This window comes from Phacochoerus africanus, chromosome 2 (genome assembly GCF_016906955.1).
Source record: "Phacochoerus africanus isolate WHEZ1 chromosome 2, ROS_Pafr_v1, whole genome shotgun sequence".
Lineage (NCBI taxonomy): Eukaryota > Metazoa > Chordata > Mammalia > Artiodactyla > Suidae > Phacochoerus > Phacochoerus africanus.
This window is the reverse complement of record NC_062545.1, coordinates 230,898,706-230,913,048: the sequence shown is the minus strand read 5'-3', so window position 1 is coordinate 230,913,048 and position 14,343 is coordinate 230,898,706. Positions and strand designations below refer to the sequence as shown.

The window sequence follows — 14,343 nt, the reverse complement described above, 5'->3', positions numbered from 1 at the left end:
TCTAGATACAAGGCTCTAATCAGATGTTATTTGCAAATATTTTCTCCCATTCCGTGGGTTGTCTTTTGACTTTCTTGATGGTGTCCTTCAATAACTATATTTCAAATAAAACAATGAATAAAACTAATCCTTTAAGACAGAAAGGAACCTGTGACCAGTTCACAAGCATGTGGCAAATTAGTGGCAGGGCAGGGCTTAGAAAAGAATTCAGTTTACCTGTTCTCAGCCTTGAGTTTTGCTTACTGGTTCTCAGCATTGTCCCACTAGCCCAGAAGTAATGACATCATCCTATGATGAGTCAAAGGATGCGGCATTTGGTAAACTGGCTCATGAGCACTAACCAAATGGAGAGATGCCCCAAGGTTAAAAAAATAAAGGAAAAAGGTTTTGCTGGAAGCTAGGCTGTAATAAATCTTAAGTGGCCTACAATTTAGTTTTCTCTTGAAAAACTTTGAAATTGATGAATGGGGTCCCACACACATAGGGAAAAAAGAACGTATTAGTTAAATGCAACTAGGCTCACGATGAATAAGCAGTAAACTTCTAAATTTGTAGTTATGGATATTTGCTTACAAGATTAAAGGCCCTGAAATTGTCTTCCTTTCCTACACTGCATTCAAACTAGTGAGCACTGCCCAGTTTTATTATGGTTGAGAAACTTCAACTAGTGAAAACAAGGTACAAGCCTGGGAACATTGATATGGAGAGAACTGGTATATTTTTACAGCTGTAAGAGCTACTCAGAGTAGAAAAACACTAGACTTTAAGTACTTATTACAAAAATATCAGACCTTAAGTACTTAGTACAAATATATGTGAGATATATATGTCTGTGTGTATACACATACACACACACACTTGGAAAGGCAGCAGGGAAGGACTTGCCTCTTATAAATCTTAATAAGTTTCAATGCTGGCATGGTATTCAAAATGTAATTTTCCCAGGACAGAATTAATCTTTTAGATAATGCACAGAAGATAAAACTAGAAACTCTGTGATTCTTTTGTGATGCTAACCCTAATTTAATAATCAGATTAACATATAAATGCAAACAAGATTAACCTGACACTATATAGAGCAATCTAAAAATATTATAAAAATATTAAAATATTATATATTGTAGAGCGAGTAATGTGTAATTTTAAAATCACATTTCAAAATATATCCATATTCTGACAAGGCAGTAAAGTTACACTAAGAATACATAAAAGACATGTTCAGAACATAGCTGCATTATACTATACAAAACAATGTATGTAAAAGGCAGACTACATGACATGAGAATAAATTACAGCTATAAGTATTTATTATAATGGAAAGTAGGCTGCCTGACAACCCCAAGGTAAAGGCAAATGTAAAATGTGACATCATATATACCATTTTAAAATCATCCTAAAATATTATTTCTGGCTTCACATTCTCTGTTTACACTCTTCCCTCTATATTTGGTGCTCAGTGCAATCTTCAGTTTTTAAATCAAATAGGGGAAGGCTCACTTGGGAGTTTAAAGCAATTGCCCAAGTGTCTGTCTTTATCCCTTAAGTTGATACAGAACCTGCAGTGCAAATAATAGTGCACCGATGTGTAAAGTAGAGATAATACCTAAATTTACCCAAGGAGAATTGAAGTATGGGGCAGAATCCATGTTTGTCTGCCTAGTGGGTATACCAGCATGAAACACTTGGAATCCTTATCTTATCCAAGTTGATAACCCTGCCCATATTCAGCCTCACAGTTTCTTGACTCCATCCAAGCCACTGGCCTTCACCTGTTCTCTATCTGGTTGGCCCACCTTGGACCTTATCATCATGCAGAATAGCTATTGCCTGTGGCTTACAAAGAAATTACCCTGTGGGGTGGGTCCCATCTCTCCTCTTCTAGCACTCTTATCAAACTGGCTTTCCATTTTTATTTTGAACTATAGCCTTTATACTGCCCTATTCCTTTGGCTCACCAGCCCTATTTTGGCCCTACCACTTTTCTCAAAGCCTGGACATTGTGGTCTATCATTTCAAAGACAGTACCCCAGGAGTTGCTGTAGTGGCTCAGAGATTAACGAAACTGACTAGCATCCATAAGTATGTGGGTTTGATCTCTGGTTTTGCTCAGTGGGTTAAGGATCCAACATTGCCATGAGCTGTGGTGTAGGTTCCAGAAGCCGCTCGGATCTGGTGTTGCTGTGACTGTGGCATAGGCCGGCAGTTTCAGCTCTGATTTGACCCCTGGCCTAGGAACTTCCATATATTGTGGGAGTAGCCCTAGGAAGACAAAAAAAATGGTACCCCTTTGTGTTCAAGAATCATTCATCTCTTGTCACCCTCATCTTCCCAGTCTGGTCTTGTTCCCTTCTCTCTCATCTTGATAGAGTCTAATTCCCTGTTTTATTTTTATCTAACCTCAGGTTCCTGAGCATTAGTGACAAAAGCACAAAACAATAAAGACTGGTTATTTTCTCATTTATTTAACCATGACTCACTGAGCATAACTAAGTACAAGCAGTTATTGCCATTGCTCTTTGGCAATTCTTCTCATAGGCAATAGTCATTAATTCTTATCAGAATTTCCTAACAATGTTCCAAAACAGTGGAGCACCAGGCCATCAGTTCCACCCAGTTCCCCCTCTCTCTGCAAGTGGTGTTACCTCTGAACTGATGAGATCCAGGCCATTGTCCACTCATGATCACTTCCTTTCCTCCCCAACTTGAACTCCCTAAATCTCCATTCACCCTCATTCTTTGTTATTCTCAAGGCACCAATGTTCCTCTTCCTTTCCAAACCAACTCCTCTCTAGATATACCCTTTCTGCATCCTTTCCCAAGTGCCTACTGTGTTTCTCCTGTGCCACCCACTGTGCTGGGTGCTGGCAACACAAATAGGAATGAGGTACAACCCTGCTTTCCCAGCTAGTGGAAGAATAGATATGCAATTACACACATGCACACATAAATACATACAATTAGGGTGACCATATCATTTCTCTGCCAAACTCAGACATATTTGAAAGTGAAAGGGGATATAAAAATACTTAATGGAGGTGCACTGATTTACTGAAGGCATAAACCAATACTATCCCTGGAAAAATGTGATGTATGGTCACACTAATTACAACATAGTACAGTCCCTTCAATTATGCAACCATTAGAATTTGTCTAAAATTATTTAGTAACATTGGGGAAAGGCTCACAATATAATGTTAAAAGAGAACAGTAGGATGGAAACAGTCTATAGAAACTTGGTTTTTAAAAAAAAAAAAAAACAGTAACAACAACAAAAAAGAGTTCCCATTGTGGCAGCAGAAACAAATCCGACTAGGAACCATTAGGTTGCAGGTTCGATCCCTGGCATCGCTCAGTTGGTTAAGGATCTGGTATTGCCGTGAGCTGTTGTGTAGGTTATAGATGCTGCTAGGATCTTGCTTTGCTGTGGCATAGGCTGGCAGCTATAGCTCCTACTGGACCCCTAGCTTGGGAACCTCCATACGCTGCGAGTGCAGCCCTAAAAAGCAAATACATAAGTAAATTTTAAAAAAACGAGATCTAATAACTGGCATTTATTGGTATGTAGTATGTGCCAGGCACCATTCTGACTACTTTTAACTAATGCTCACGACAATCCTATGAGAGAAATACTATTAGGTCTTTTTCACACATGAAGAAACTAAGGCACAGAGAACTTAAGATGCTTTCCTATGGTCCCTTGGCTAGGAAGTAGCAGAATTCAAAACTTTTGGTTCTAGACCTAGGGTCCCCACAGAGGGGAAAGAGACAAAGGGAGATAATGTCAGTGGGCAGGCCAATGTGCAATGAAAAGCTTTGCACTCACTACCTCTGCTGCCACATACCCCTATTGCCCCTCACTATTCAATCAGGCATTGGCTCTAAGATCCCAGGTGACAGCCTCGTCCCAGTTCTTTAAGCCACACTTCTGTTTTTACCACCTTCTGTTTTAATTTTGGTACTTAATGCAACCCTCTGTGGCTTTCTGAGTGTGTGACTTCAGGGCTTCCCCGCCACTTTCACCTAATCCTTTTTATCCCTTTATCCCTTGCCCTCCACATGGAGACATTCTTTTAGCTTCCTGGGCCCTTAACACAGCTTCACTTAGCCTGAGCTGGCTCAACCAGTCTAAACTTCTTTCCTGTCCTAAATTCTCTTCTGCCCAGTGGACATCACGAAGTGTCCTCCCAAATGCTCCTGTAGTCTTCATGCTTTAGACAAGTCCCCCATGGTCCTGGTGCCCAGGCTAGAAACTTTGTTTTCTTTCTCCCTCCTCCACCTCCATTTGGGTACCAAGCCATAACGAATCCACCTGTACAAGAGCTCCCTTCTCTTTCCGTGGTCACAGGTTCTTGTGTTTGTTAGGAATAACTTTTCCCAGAGTCCCCCTCATGGCTCAGTGGTAATAAACCCGACTAGTATATCCATGAGGTTGCGGGTTCGATCCCTGGCCTCACTCAGTGGGTTAAGAATTCGGCACTGCTGTGAGCTGTGTGGTATAGGTCACAGGTGCGGCTTAGATCCAGCGTTGCTGTGGCTGTGGCACAGGCCAGCAGTTGCAGCTCCGATTCGACCCCTAGCCTGGGAACTCCCATATGCCACAGGTGTGGCCCTAAAAAGCACACACAAAAAAACCACACACACACAAAAAGAATAACTTTACCCAACAACAGCCTCTCTGCCTCCTCCAGTTTATTATGCACAGGCTACCAGCAGACTCCCCCCAGGCAGGACTGAAGCATACTGCACTGCCTCTTACTCCATTAGTACTGGCCTTGCTTAACAAGAGTTATGAATAAAAATGTCCTAGCTCCTTAAAAGCAGAGAATGTCTTATGTAGCACAGACCCTCATGTGTGTTGAATCAATACGTTACTGCCCCCTTTGCAGCGACTTTCAATCTAACTCTTAATCCTCCTTGATAACGCTCAAACTCCCTGGCCTAGGCATTTAAAGACTCATAGAATCTGATTTGAAGTGAGTTCTTTGTTTTTTTTTTTTCCCTCATCCCCCATCTCCTTTTCCCTTATTCTAGTAGTAGCAATGTCTTTTCCTTGAGGGAACTTTCCCTCCCAGTTGGTGGACTGCCCATCCAAGGGGAACATCTCCCTCACTTCAAGGGTGCACTTGTGCCCCAAGCTGACTCACAAGAACCCCACCACCCCCCGAGAACGAAGTGACTGGCCCACACATGGGAATATGACCCAATCGGGAAGAACTGGAATCTTTTTCAGGGATTCATTTCAATAGTGGGTGAGGGAGGTACTTACTAAGAATCAGAAGACCTTTACTCTCTCAAGGAAAGGGCCTAACTGAAAATGAAGCTGTAGGTTAACAGAGGAATACTGATCATTAGCACTACCGCTGGATTTTCTGCCGGACAGACCCATAATCACTGTTCTGAAACACTGGAATCCAGATGTGGTTCAGGAATTCATAATTCTTCAGATGAGAAAAGGACAATGGAGCACATGCTGGAGTGTATGACACACACCTCTAACTGGATCAAGGACAACATTCTTATAACCAAACACAGTGATGTATTCCTGCAACCAAATTAATGCCCTAATCCATGTCAGTTTAGGTCAGGATAGGCTTTTGCCGTGGAGCAAGTACAGATCAGGTAAGGGTTAGTTGCAAAAAGCATTCAGCTTCTGCTTTCAGAACTGCACATAAGGGGAGTTCTTTTGTGGCACAGCAGGTGAAGGATCTAGCATTGACACTGCAGCGGCTGGGGTCAGAGGTCACTGCTGTGGCTAGGGTTCAATCCCTGGCATAGGAACTTCCACATGCCACAGGCCCACCCTCTGCCCACCCCCCAAAAAAGACTGCACATAAAGGCACATGGACCTGTTTAAACCAACAGACTCCCTGTTTGCTTACCTGCTTGTTTACTAAGTCTATTTAAGTAGTAGGAGTTGGATTTTTGACACTTGTACCCAATATTCCCACCATATTCCTTATACCCTTCTCTGTATTTCAGCTAGACTACGCTGTGGGCTTTTTTTGGCCAAGCTCACAGCATGTGGAAGTTCTTGGGCCAGGGACTAAGCCCACGCCACAGCAGTGACCCAAGCCATTGCAGTGACAATGCTGGATCCTTTACCCACTGTGCCACAAGGGAACTCTAAAAAGACTGTTTTGATTCTCTGTATTTAAAAAGGCATAAAACCTCCGTATTGCACATGCCTTATAAACCAAAGCTGTCCAGCCTGGAGATGGGGAGCCTGGGCTGATTGATGTTCCGGTCAGCTGTCCCAGCACTACACCACTATCCAAGGCTCTCCCAGTTACACTTTCCCTATCCTCTGATGGGAGAAGCAGAGGCTACAGTCACTTCTCCCCCTTTCTGTGTCCACCAGATCCCCAGGGGCAATCACCAATCACAAGAATCTGAAAACTCACGAGCATTCCACTAGGGACACCCCCATTAATCATGGCATTCACTTACTTTCCTTTGAACAATCTTTGCATCTCCTTGGAACCGTACGGATCATATGCTGCTTCCTATGTCTTATTTTATTTATATATTCATGTTAATTATTGGGGCATTTGATATCATGGCAATCCTGTGATGTGGATGGAGGTTCGCAATTTGAAAAATCAGGCACTGAGTGTCAGACTGATAAATACTAAGAAAGCCCTAGAGTTTCACACAAACCTTCTGACTCTTAGTCTGGTTTGCTTTTTTTTTTTTTTTTTTTTGGTCTTTTTAGGCTTGCACCCTCAGCATATGGAGGTTCCCAGGCTAGGGGTCAAATCAGAGCTGTAGCTGCTGGCCTACGCAACTGCAACACGGGATCTGAGCTGCACCTGTGACCTATACCACAGCTCATGGCAACGCAAGATCCCTAACCCACTGAGCAAGGTCAGGGATCAAACCTGTGTCCTCATGGATGCTTGTCAGGTTCGTTAACCACTAGAGCCACGACGGGAATCCTGGTTTGCTTTCTGATCACATTTTTCCTCCCAGGATTAATCCAAACTGAATATTTATTGGCATGGATTCTTCCTTCTTGGTACACTTAGATGTAGAGATAGATCTGTTGAAACTTGCGAGAAATTACATGAGTAATTCCACTCTAAACTGGGTGCAAATTTAACTTTGATTAAAAATAAATATTCATAGATATATAGATACCTATCTTTTATCATGCATGGGTATCTATAAGCATTCACTTTACCACCCAGGAAGCCAAAGCCAGCTTCTCTGTCATCAAATCCAACTTGAACTAGCCATGTGATAAAGTCCCAAGGCAGAGTGATGCCTGGAGATACTTCAGCCTTGGGGAAAACCCAGACACTGCTTCATACAACTTGAACCAACAACATAAACACCCCTCCCTGCCCAGGGGAGGTTTCTGGGTCAGGACTCCCTCCCTTCACCAAAGAGTCAGACACTGCTGGCCATTTTCCCAGCACACTACCCTGCTTCTCTGGCTGACCTTTAAGGTTAGGACTTCTGGATAGAAACCCATGCAAGATAGCAATAACGCAAATTCGGCTGCCTTGGGGCTCACAAAAATGCAGTTTTTCATTTCAAATTGACTCCAAAAATCCCAATGGCCACATACTAGCCATTCCTGGTCTATGAGGTTAATGCAACAGACCCACCATCATCAGGCCAAGCACTCTGAACTGCTTTTTCTCAGGAAAGGTTCCCCATCTCATGAGAAATAGGCAAGTTTAAGCAGCTAGGAGGTCAGCACTGAGGCTCTTGGGTGTGGAGAGATACACAAAGCCAGATACATCACACAGGGATCAACCTGGGACTCCCGCATCCTTCTATCAATTAAGGATTTAATGAGGGGAGCACAATCCACTCCCATACAACCCACCAGACTAGCCCCATCTCCCCATCCTTCAGCACCCAGAACTCACTTTCCACTTACCAGCACTTCAAACATCCCACATTACTCATAGGTCAAAACTAACCAGTAGAGTGGGAGCCTTCAGGACATCACTGAACAAGGTCCTTCCCACTAAAGCACCTCTTCCTACTGATTTGGAAAACGCTTCTTAGAAGAAGACTTTCCTCAGACAAACCATATTCAGAATTAAACAGAAAACATAAAAAAATAATCAATCCACTTACACATCTGCAACCCCATTAATATTTGAGCTCCTTCATGGCAAAAAAAAAAAAAAAGAGTTAAACAGAATATGGAGTTCCCATCGTGACTCAGCAGAAACAAATCTGACTAGTATCCATGTGGACACAGGTTCGATCCCTGGCCTTGCTCAGTGGGTTAAGGATATGGCATTGCCATGAGCTGTGGTGTAGGTCGCAGATGCTGCTCAGATCCCAAGCTGCTGTGGCTGTGGCATAGGCAGGTGGCTACAGCTCTGATTCGAACCCCAGCCTGGGAACCTCCATATGACATAGGTGCAGCCTTAAAAAAAAAATGCAAATATGATCATAAATGTACCAAGGCAAGATGCTTTATAAAATAATCATTTTCAGATATTTTTGGTCCCTTTCTTCCATCTCCAGTGAGCTTATCCTAGACTATTTAATGAGCTACAACAAAGATCAACCAGGGAGGCAGGCTCTGCCATGGGACACCAGCTAGAAGTGTTTAGAATTCAACAGAAAACAATTCTTAAATGATTCCAAACCGTTAGTTTAAATGGAAAGCTAGTTTCCCTGTCTACAAAGTTCTCATTTACCTCTTTTGACTCATTCATCAAAAACTATTCTCCTAGGAGTTCCTGTCATGGTGCAGCAGAAGTGAATCTGACTAGTATCCATGAGGACACAGGTTCGACCCCTAGCCTGGCTCAGTGGGTTAAGAATCTGGCGTTGCCATGAGCTATGGTGTAGGTCGCAGACACAGCTTGGATGTGGTGTGGCTGTGACTGTGGTGTAGGCTGGCGGCTACAGGTCCAACTTGACCCCTAGCCTGGGAACTCCATATGCCGTGGGAGCGGCCCTAAAAAGCAAAAAAACAAAAACAAAAAAAAACCTATTCTCCTAATCTTCAATATAAATGCATCTTCCATTATAAAAACGTCTTCCTTTCTCTATATCTAAATAAAGTCTGAGTCTCACTTATTTCAGATTCAACAAAACTTTCACTGCAAGCTTAGCTATGTGCTCAGCAATGGAAAGTCAAGTCCCTCTATGATCTAGAGATTTATCATTTTACAGATCAAGGAACAAAAGCTCCATTAAGCTCAGTGACTTTCCTGCTTTCCTAGACCTTGCAAGTGCCATGTGCAGAGTTTCCAAATCTATGCTCTCAATGGGAACTCCAGGTAAAACATTTCCCCCAGGATTGCTTGTAGCTGGCTTTATCTTTCCATCATCTTGCTCAAGGTAAATTACAAGGTTAGGGGAGGAGTTTTTGCTACTGGTAATCTCAGTTTGGAGTCAAGGATTATAAGCACCTCACAGAAGGATAAATACAGCTATTGTGTATTACAAACAACCTTTACAGGAGTTCATGCTGTAGCACAACAGGATTGGCAGCATCTTGGGAACGCTGGGACACTGGTTCTATACCTGGCCCTATGCAGTAGGTTAAGGATATGGCAGTGGGTTAAGCATCTGGCGTTGCCTCTGCTGTGCCTTAGGTTGCAACTGCAGGTTGGATCTGATCCCTGACCCAGAAACTGCACATGCTTCAGGGTGGCCAAAAATTAAAAACAAAAACAAACCTTTATAGAGGATCTTCTCCCTAGGTTCAAATACCCAGAAGTTAATTCCTTCTGGCTTACAGATTTTGATTCAAACAAAGGTTCACAATTAACATTATGTCAGGTCTTATTCCTTTATGTCCTTCCTATCTTCTAATCACTACACTACATTGCCAGCTCAAAGGGTCAGAGCACAGGATTAGTGAGGGAGAAGCAGGCCTCTTCTTCCAAACCAACAGGCAAACATACCTACCCTCTGCCAACCCAGTAGTGCTGGTTGTACTAGGTACTAAGAGGGCCTGGAGTCAGAGCTTGTGGGGGAAGAAAGGTAGGGCATTCTAGAGCTAAAATTAGTGCCAAGCAAAATATGATATATGCTGACACAACGACCATTATTAATAATTATGGCATCGTTTCAGCATTTCAAGGCATAATTATTCACAAAATATAAACATTATATGAAAACCTACCAAAACAAGTATTATCTCTATAACCAAAGGCAAGAAAGCCCTCATTATTGTTCCCTTCTAGGAAGTCAAGCACATCCTTTTTGCCTGTTTGCTTACTTGCTCTTTACTCTGCACATCCTATCATTCATGAACATAAGAGCACGCCTACTCTTTTCTATAGAAATCTCCAGGCCAGATTGGCTGGTGGCTTTGAAGTGCCAAGATGCTATACAGAACATGACAGTGAAATTCTGAACAGATAGTCAAAACCAGGGAAAGTCACCACCTTCTTCACCTAGCATATGACATTGAAGATATCCAAAACACTACCAGGATATTAAATGACTTCAGAAACAATAATGGGTCTCAGTTCCAATCTGAGACACCTGAGATGGGACCCCAAGCCCAAATGGGTAAAAACAGGACAGCATTCCAGAGACATATGAAAATTAGTTACTACGAGTTCCCGTTGTGGCTCAGTGGTTAATGAATCCAACTAGGAACCATGAGGTTTCGGGTTCGATCCCTGGCCTGGCTCAGTGGGTTAAGGACCCGGTGTTGCTGTGAGCTGTTGTGTAGGTCTCAGACACGGCTCGGATCCTGCGTTGCTGTGGCTCTGGCGTAGGCTGGCGGCTACAGCTCCGATTCGACCTCTAGCCTGGGAACCTCCATATGCCCATATGCCGTGGGAGTGGCTCAAGAAATGGCAAAAAGACAAAAAAAAATTAGTTACTGACCTCAACTGAACCACAGCTGGTTTACTGATGGAAGGAAAGAATAACAAAAGGACGGCCCTTACAGTACAATGATACTGCATGTGTGAACTCAATTTATACCTCCAAGTCTTAGATTAGGGTTACTCTCCTTTGATCTACAGAGGAAATGCTTCACACTGTAAGAACAGCTGATCTTTTTGTACTAGTTAGGGCATCAGGTCAAAGGGTCTTTTGTAACCCCTGTAAGCACTCAAATTTCCTCCACTGCCATTGTAAAAACACAATAAACCTGGCTGATGTTATTAGTATGTAAACTTTCTTGGTATTACCTTTTAAATGAAAATCCCGAGGATCTTCATTAGAAGACCCTTTATAAAAAGTCAAGGCATGTTGAAGGACACCGCAATGTTTGCTAGTTCAAAAGTGGGTTCTGTTACATACAGTCCCTTCTTGCCCACTCTGCTACGTTCTGAAATTTCTTAAGTTCTATTTAATGACTTTATTTAGATACAGATCTTTCTGCTTTCAAAATTTGTGAAAATCCTCAGGTTCAAGAAGTTCAGGTCTGTTTGAACCAAGTATCTGTGAATTAAGATGATGTTTGCCTCACTTACCGAACCGCTAAATCAGAATTCAGAGAAATGGGGATTTTATTTTTTTCCTCCTTACCCCCATCCTCAAAGGCAAGAAGAGCAGGGCTGAACCAGACAGTCTTAGGTCTGATTCGTACCTTAGCCAAGGTCTAGCTTGGTGACTCTGTGCAAGTCAACTTCTCCAGAGACTTGGTTTCCTCCTTGCTGTATGTGAAGTAATATCCACCCAAAATGGCCATTTTGTGAGTTATGAAACAAAGTCAAAAACTATTCTTTCAAATATGCTTGTTATATGGGATATGCACAGTGTTAGCAGAACATGAGGATATTTCTGGAAAGATTATTAACACAACTACTTTCATTGTTAGCCTTCCCTGTTACATTCCCTGGACATATGTGTGCAGCACCCAACTTTAAGTTCATGTAAAAAGACTTGAATAGACTCAGTGTTTTCTTCCAGTGAAAAAAGAAGCAGGTAGAATCCTAACAAGCCATTAGAATGGCACTCTCCTGAAGATGAGAGGCACTCAAGCAAGAGCACCTGGCTGGATGTAGTTTCCTTTCTTCCTGGGGCCAGGAGTAGGGATGGGGAGCAGATACAGACCAAGCCCCTTGCCCTGGTCTCAGCCCTCAACAGGACTGGCTTCTCCGGAATAGAGCCTCCCTCTGGATCCACCAAGCCCAGTAAGACCTCACTCCCGCTGCTTTGAAGTCCCCACTGCTCCCTAGCTCCTTCTAGATGTGACAGCAGCTCTGCCTCCTCTCGGTGCCGAGTCCCAGTGAGGGAGCACGTGTTCCTGGACATGGAGCGCAACAGCATTAGAAATCATTTGTGCTCTCTTGCTCCAGAGGCACCAGCTGGCACCTTCCCCTTCCTTCATCCTGGCAGGGCACGCAGGGCGCGTGCTGCCAGACCAGTCCCAGAAGTGCGTCTTCTGCGAGGGCGCCCCCATCATCCTCACCTCCCTCCTCCCCCAGCAGTCAGGCCAGGGCCCCCTCCTCTGGCCAGGCCGGGAGAAGTGAGTAGGAGGAATAATATTCAAGGATGGAGGGGGGGGGGTGTGCGCTTTCTGGGATCCGCTTAAACCGCCCGCTCCACCCCGTTTCTTGCAGCAGAGACAGCGAAGACGCCAATACCATTTAGCCCGGAGGTATCTCCAAATCTGTTGCACTTCCGATTCTCCCCATAACACCACTCAATTCCAGGTCCCCCATCCGGGAAGCTCTGCTGAAGGCCCTAGAGCGGCACCCCACAAAACCCCTGCGCCTCACCGTGCGTCGAACTCTCCCCCAACGCCGCCGCCTCCGGGCCGCGCACGTCCCTCCCTGGGGGAAGACACGCGCTGTTTTCCAAAGCAGAACCTGGTCAGCGGTCTCACAAGTTTCCCGTCTCCCCCTCCGACTCTCCCACTGGGAGCCCACACACGGATCCCGCTCGATAGGCGAAGAAGCCCGGAGGTCTCCCCAGAAACCAGAGCTCACGCCAGGTCTGGCCCCCCTCTCCTCTCCCTTCTTTCTTCCAGCTCCAATCCTCGCGCCTCCTTCGCCTCCAGTGCCCAGCGGTTCTCTTGCCCATAGAGGAGTAAACTTCTTTCTGGGCTAAATTCAGGTCCGAACAGGAAAAGCTTTCCCTTCTCCTCCTTCCCTTTACCCCGGCTCTCAGAAACCACAGGGAGCCGGCACCAGGGGCGCGCTTACCCTCTACCCTCCCAATAGAGCCCAAGCTACCAGTGCTCCCCGACTTTCCACGTCAAAAGGTCCGATCAGGTCTGAAACCACCGCAGAGGCATGTACGTTCGGGATTCGTCCAGAGACACTACCTGTCCCTCGCGGTTTGTAAGAAACATGTAAAACACAAACCCCAATAACTTTGGGGAGTGTGTGTGTGTGTGTGTCTAAGAGAGGAGGCGGGGGGAGAAAGAGCGCATCGCGCTAGCTCAAGAGTTAGGGCAACAGCTGCAAGAGCACATCTGGAAGAGGGGGAGGGGACTGACGAAGAGTGGGATTGACGAGGAGTAAGAATGACTAAGAGGGGACTGGCGCGAGGTCGTGGGGGACTCCCCCGCCCCCCGCCCTCGCAGCTTCAGGGCCGAGAGCCCGGCCAGCCAGTGATTACCTGTCCTATGTTGATGAATCCGTACTTGCTGGCTATGCGGTTGGCCTCCGGAAAGCCGCCGGCGATTTTGACTGCCCAGTGGTTGGTGTAGACGCGCGTCCGGCACACGGGGAGCAGGCAGCCCCCAAGCAGGGCCAGCACGCACAGCAGGTCCAGCCGTCCCGGGCAGCAGCAGCGGCTCCCCCAGCCCATGGCCCTGGCGCCTCGCTGCTCCTTTGCTCACTCTCTCGCTCGCTCCGGGCACTAAGCTGCGCGCACAACTAACTTCTCCGGCCTGGGCCGACCCGGCGCGCAGCCCCCGGCCGCCGCGGCTCGCAGCCCTGGGCGATCGGCAGGAGGCAGCAAACCCGGCAGGGAGCAGAGCAGCGAGCCTCGCGCCGGCTTCTAGACCATCCCTGGGGCTCCGGGGACCTGTGCTCCCAGCTCTCCGGCCCGCGGGGCGGTCTACCGGCGCTCCCTGGCTCGGGCGCAGGAGGCGGCTGAGTGGGGCGGGCGCGCTCCCGCAGTTGGGTCTCGCCGGGCTCGGCTCCCGGACTCTCCGACTCGCCCTAGCTCCTCCCGGGGCCCCCGAGCGCGGCGGAGGCGGCGGTGCAGGCAGCGGCCAGGCGCCCCTTCCGTTGGCCCGGGCTCCGAGCGCTCGCTAGCTAGCTCCCTGCGCTCCCTCTGGCTCCGAGCGGCGCGCCGGGAGAGTGAGTGGCAATGGCAGCAACGCCTGCTCTGCATAAACGAGTCCCCCCGCCCCCGTTAATACCCCTCCTTTCCCACATCCCCCTCCTCCTCTCCCTCCTCCGCCCGCCTGAAAGCGGCCACCGCCAGGCGCCAACCAGGTCCTAG

The 14,343-nt window shown here is 46.1% G+C and overlaps 1 protein-coding gene across 2 annotated transcripts in view; it reads right to left on the bottom strand.

Moving 5' to 3' along the window:
- Nucleotides 1–13,932, bottom strand: part of PCSK5 (proprotein convertase subtilisin/kexin type 5) — a 457,211-nt gene extending 443,279 nt beyond the window's left edge. For both annotated transcript variants that reach the window (XM_047767789.1, XM_047767787.1), the window contains exon 1: nt 13,510–13,932. In XM_047767789.1, the coding sequence (XP_047623745.1) occupies nt 13,510–13,701 (192 nt within the window). In that variant the 5' untranslated portion in view covers nt 13,702–13,932. The remainder of the gene's footprint in view (nt 1–13,509) is intronic.
- Nucleotides 13,933–14,343: the final 411 nt, after the last annotated feature.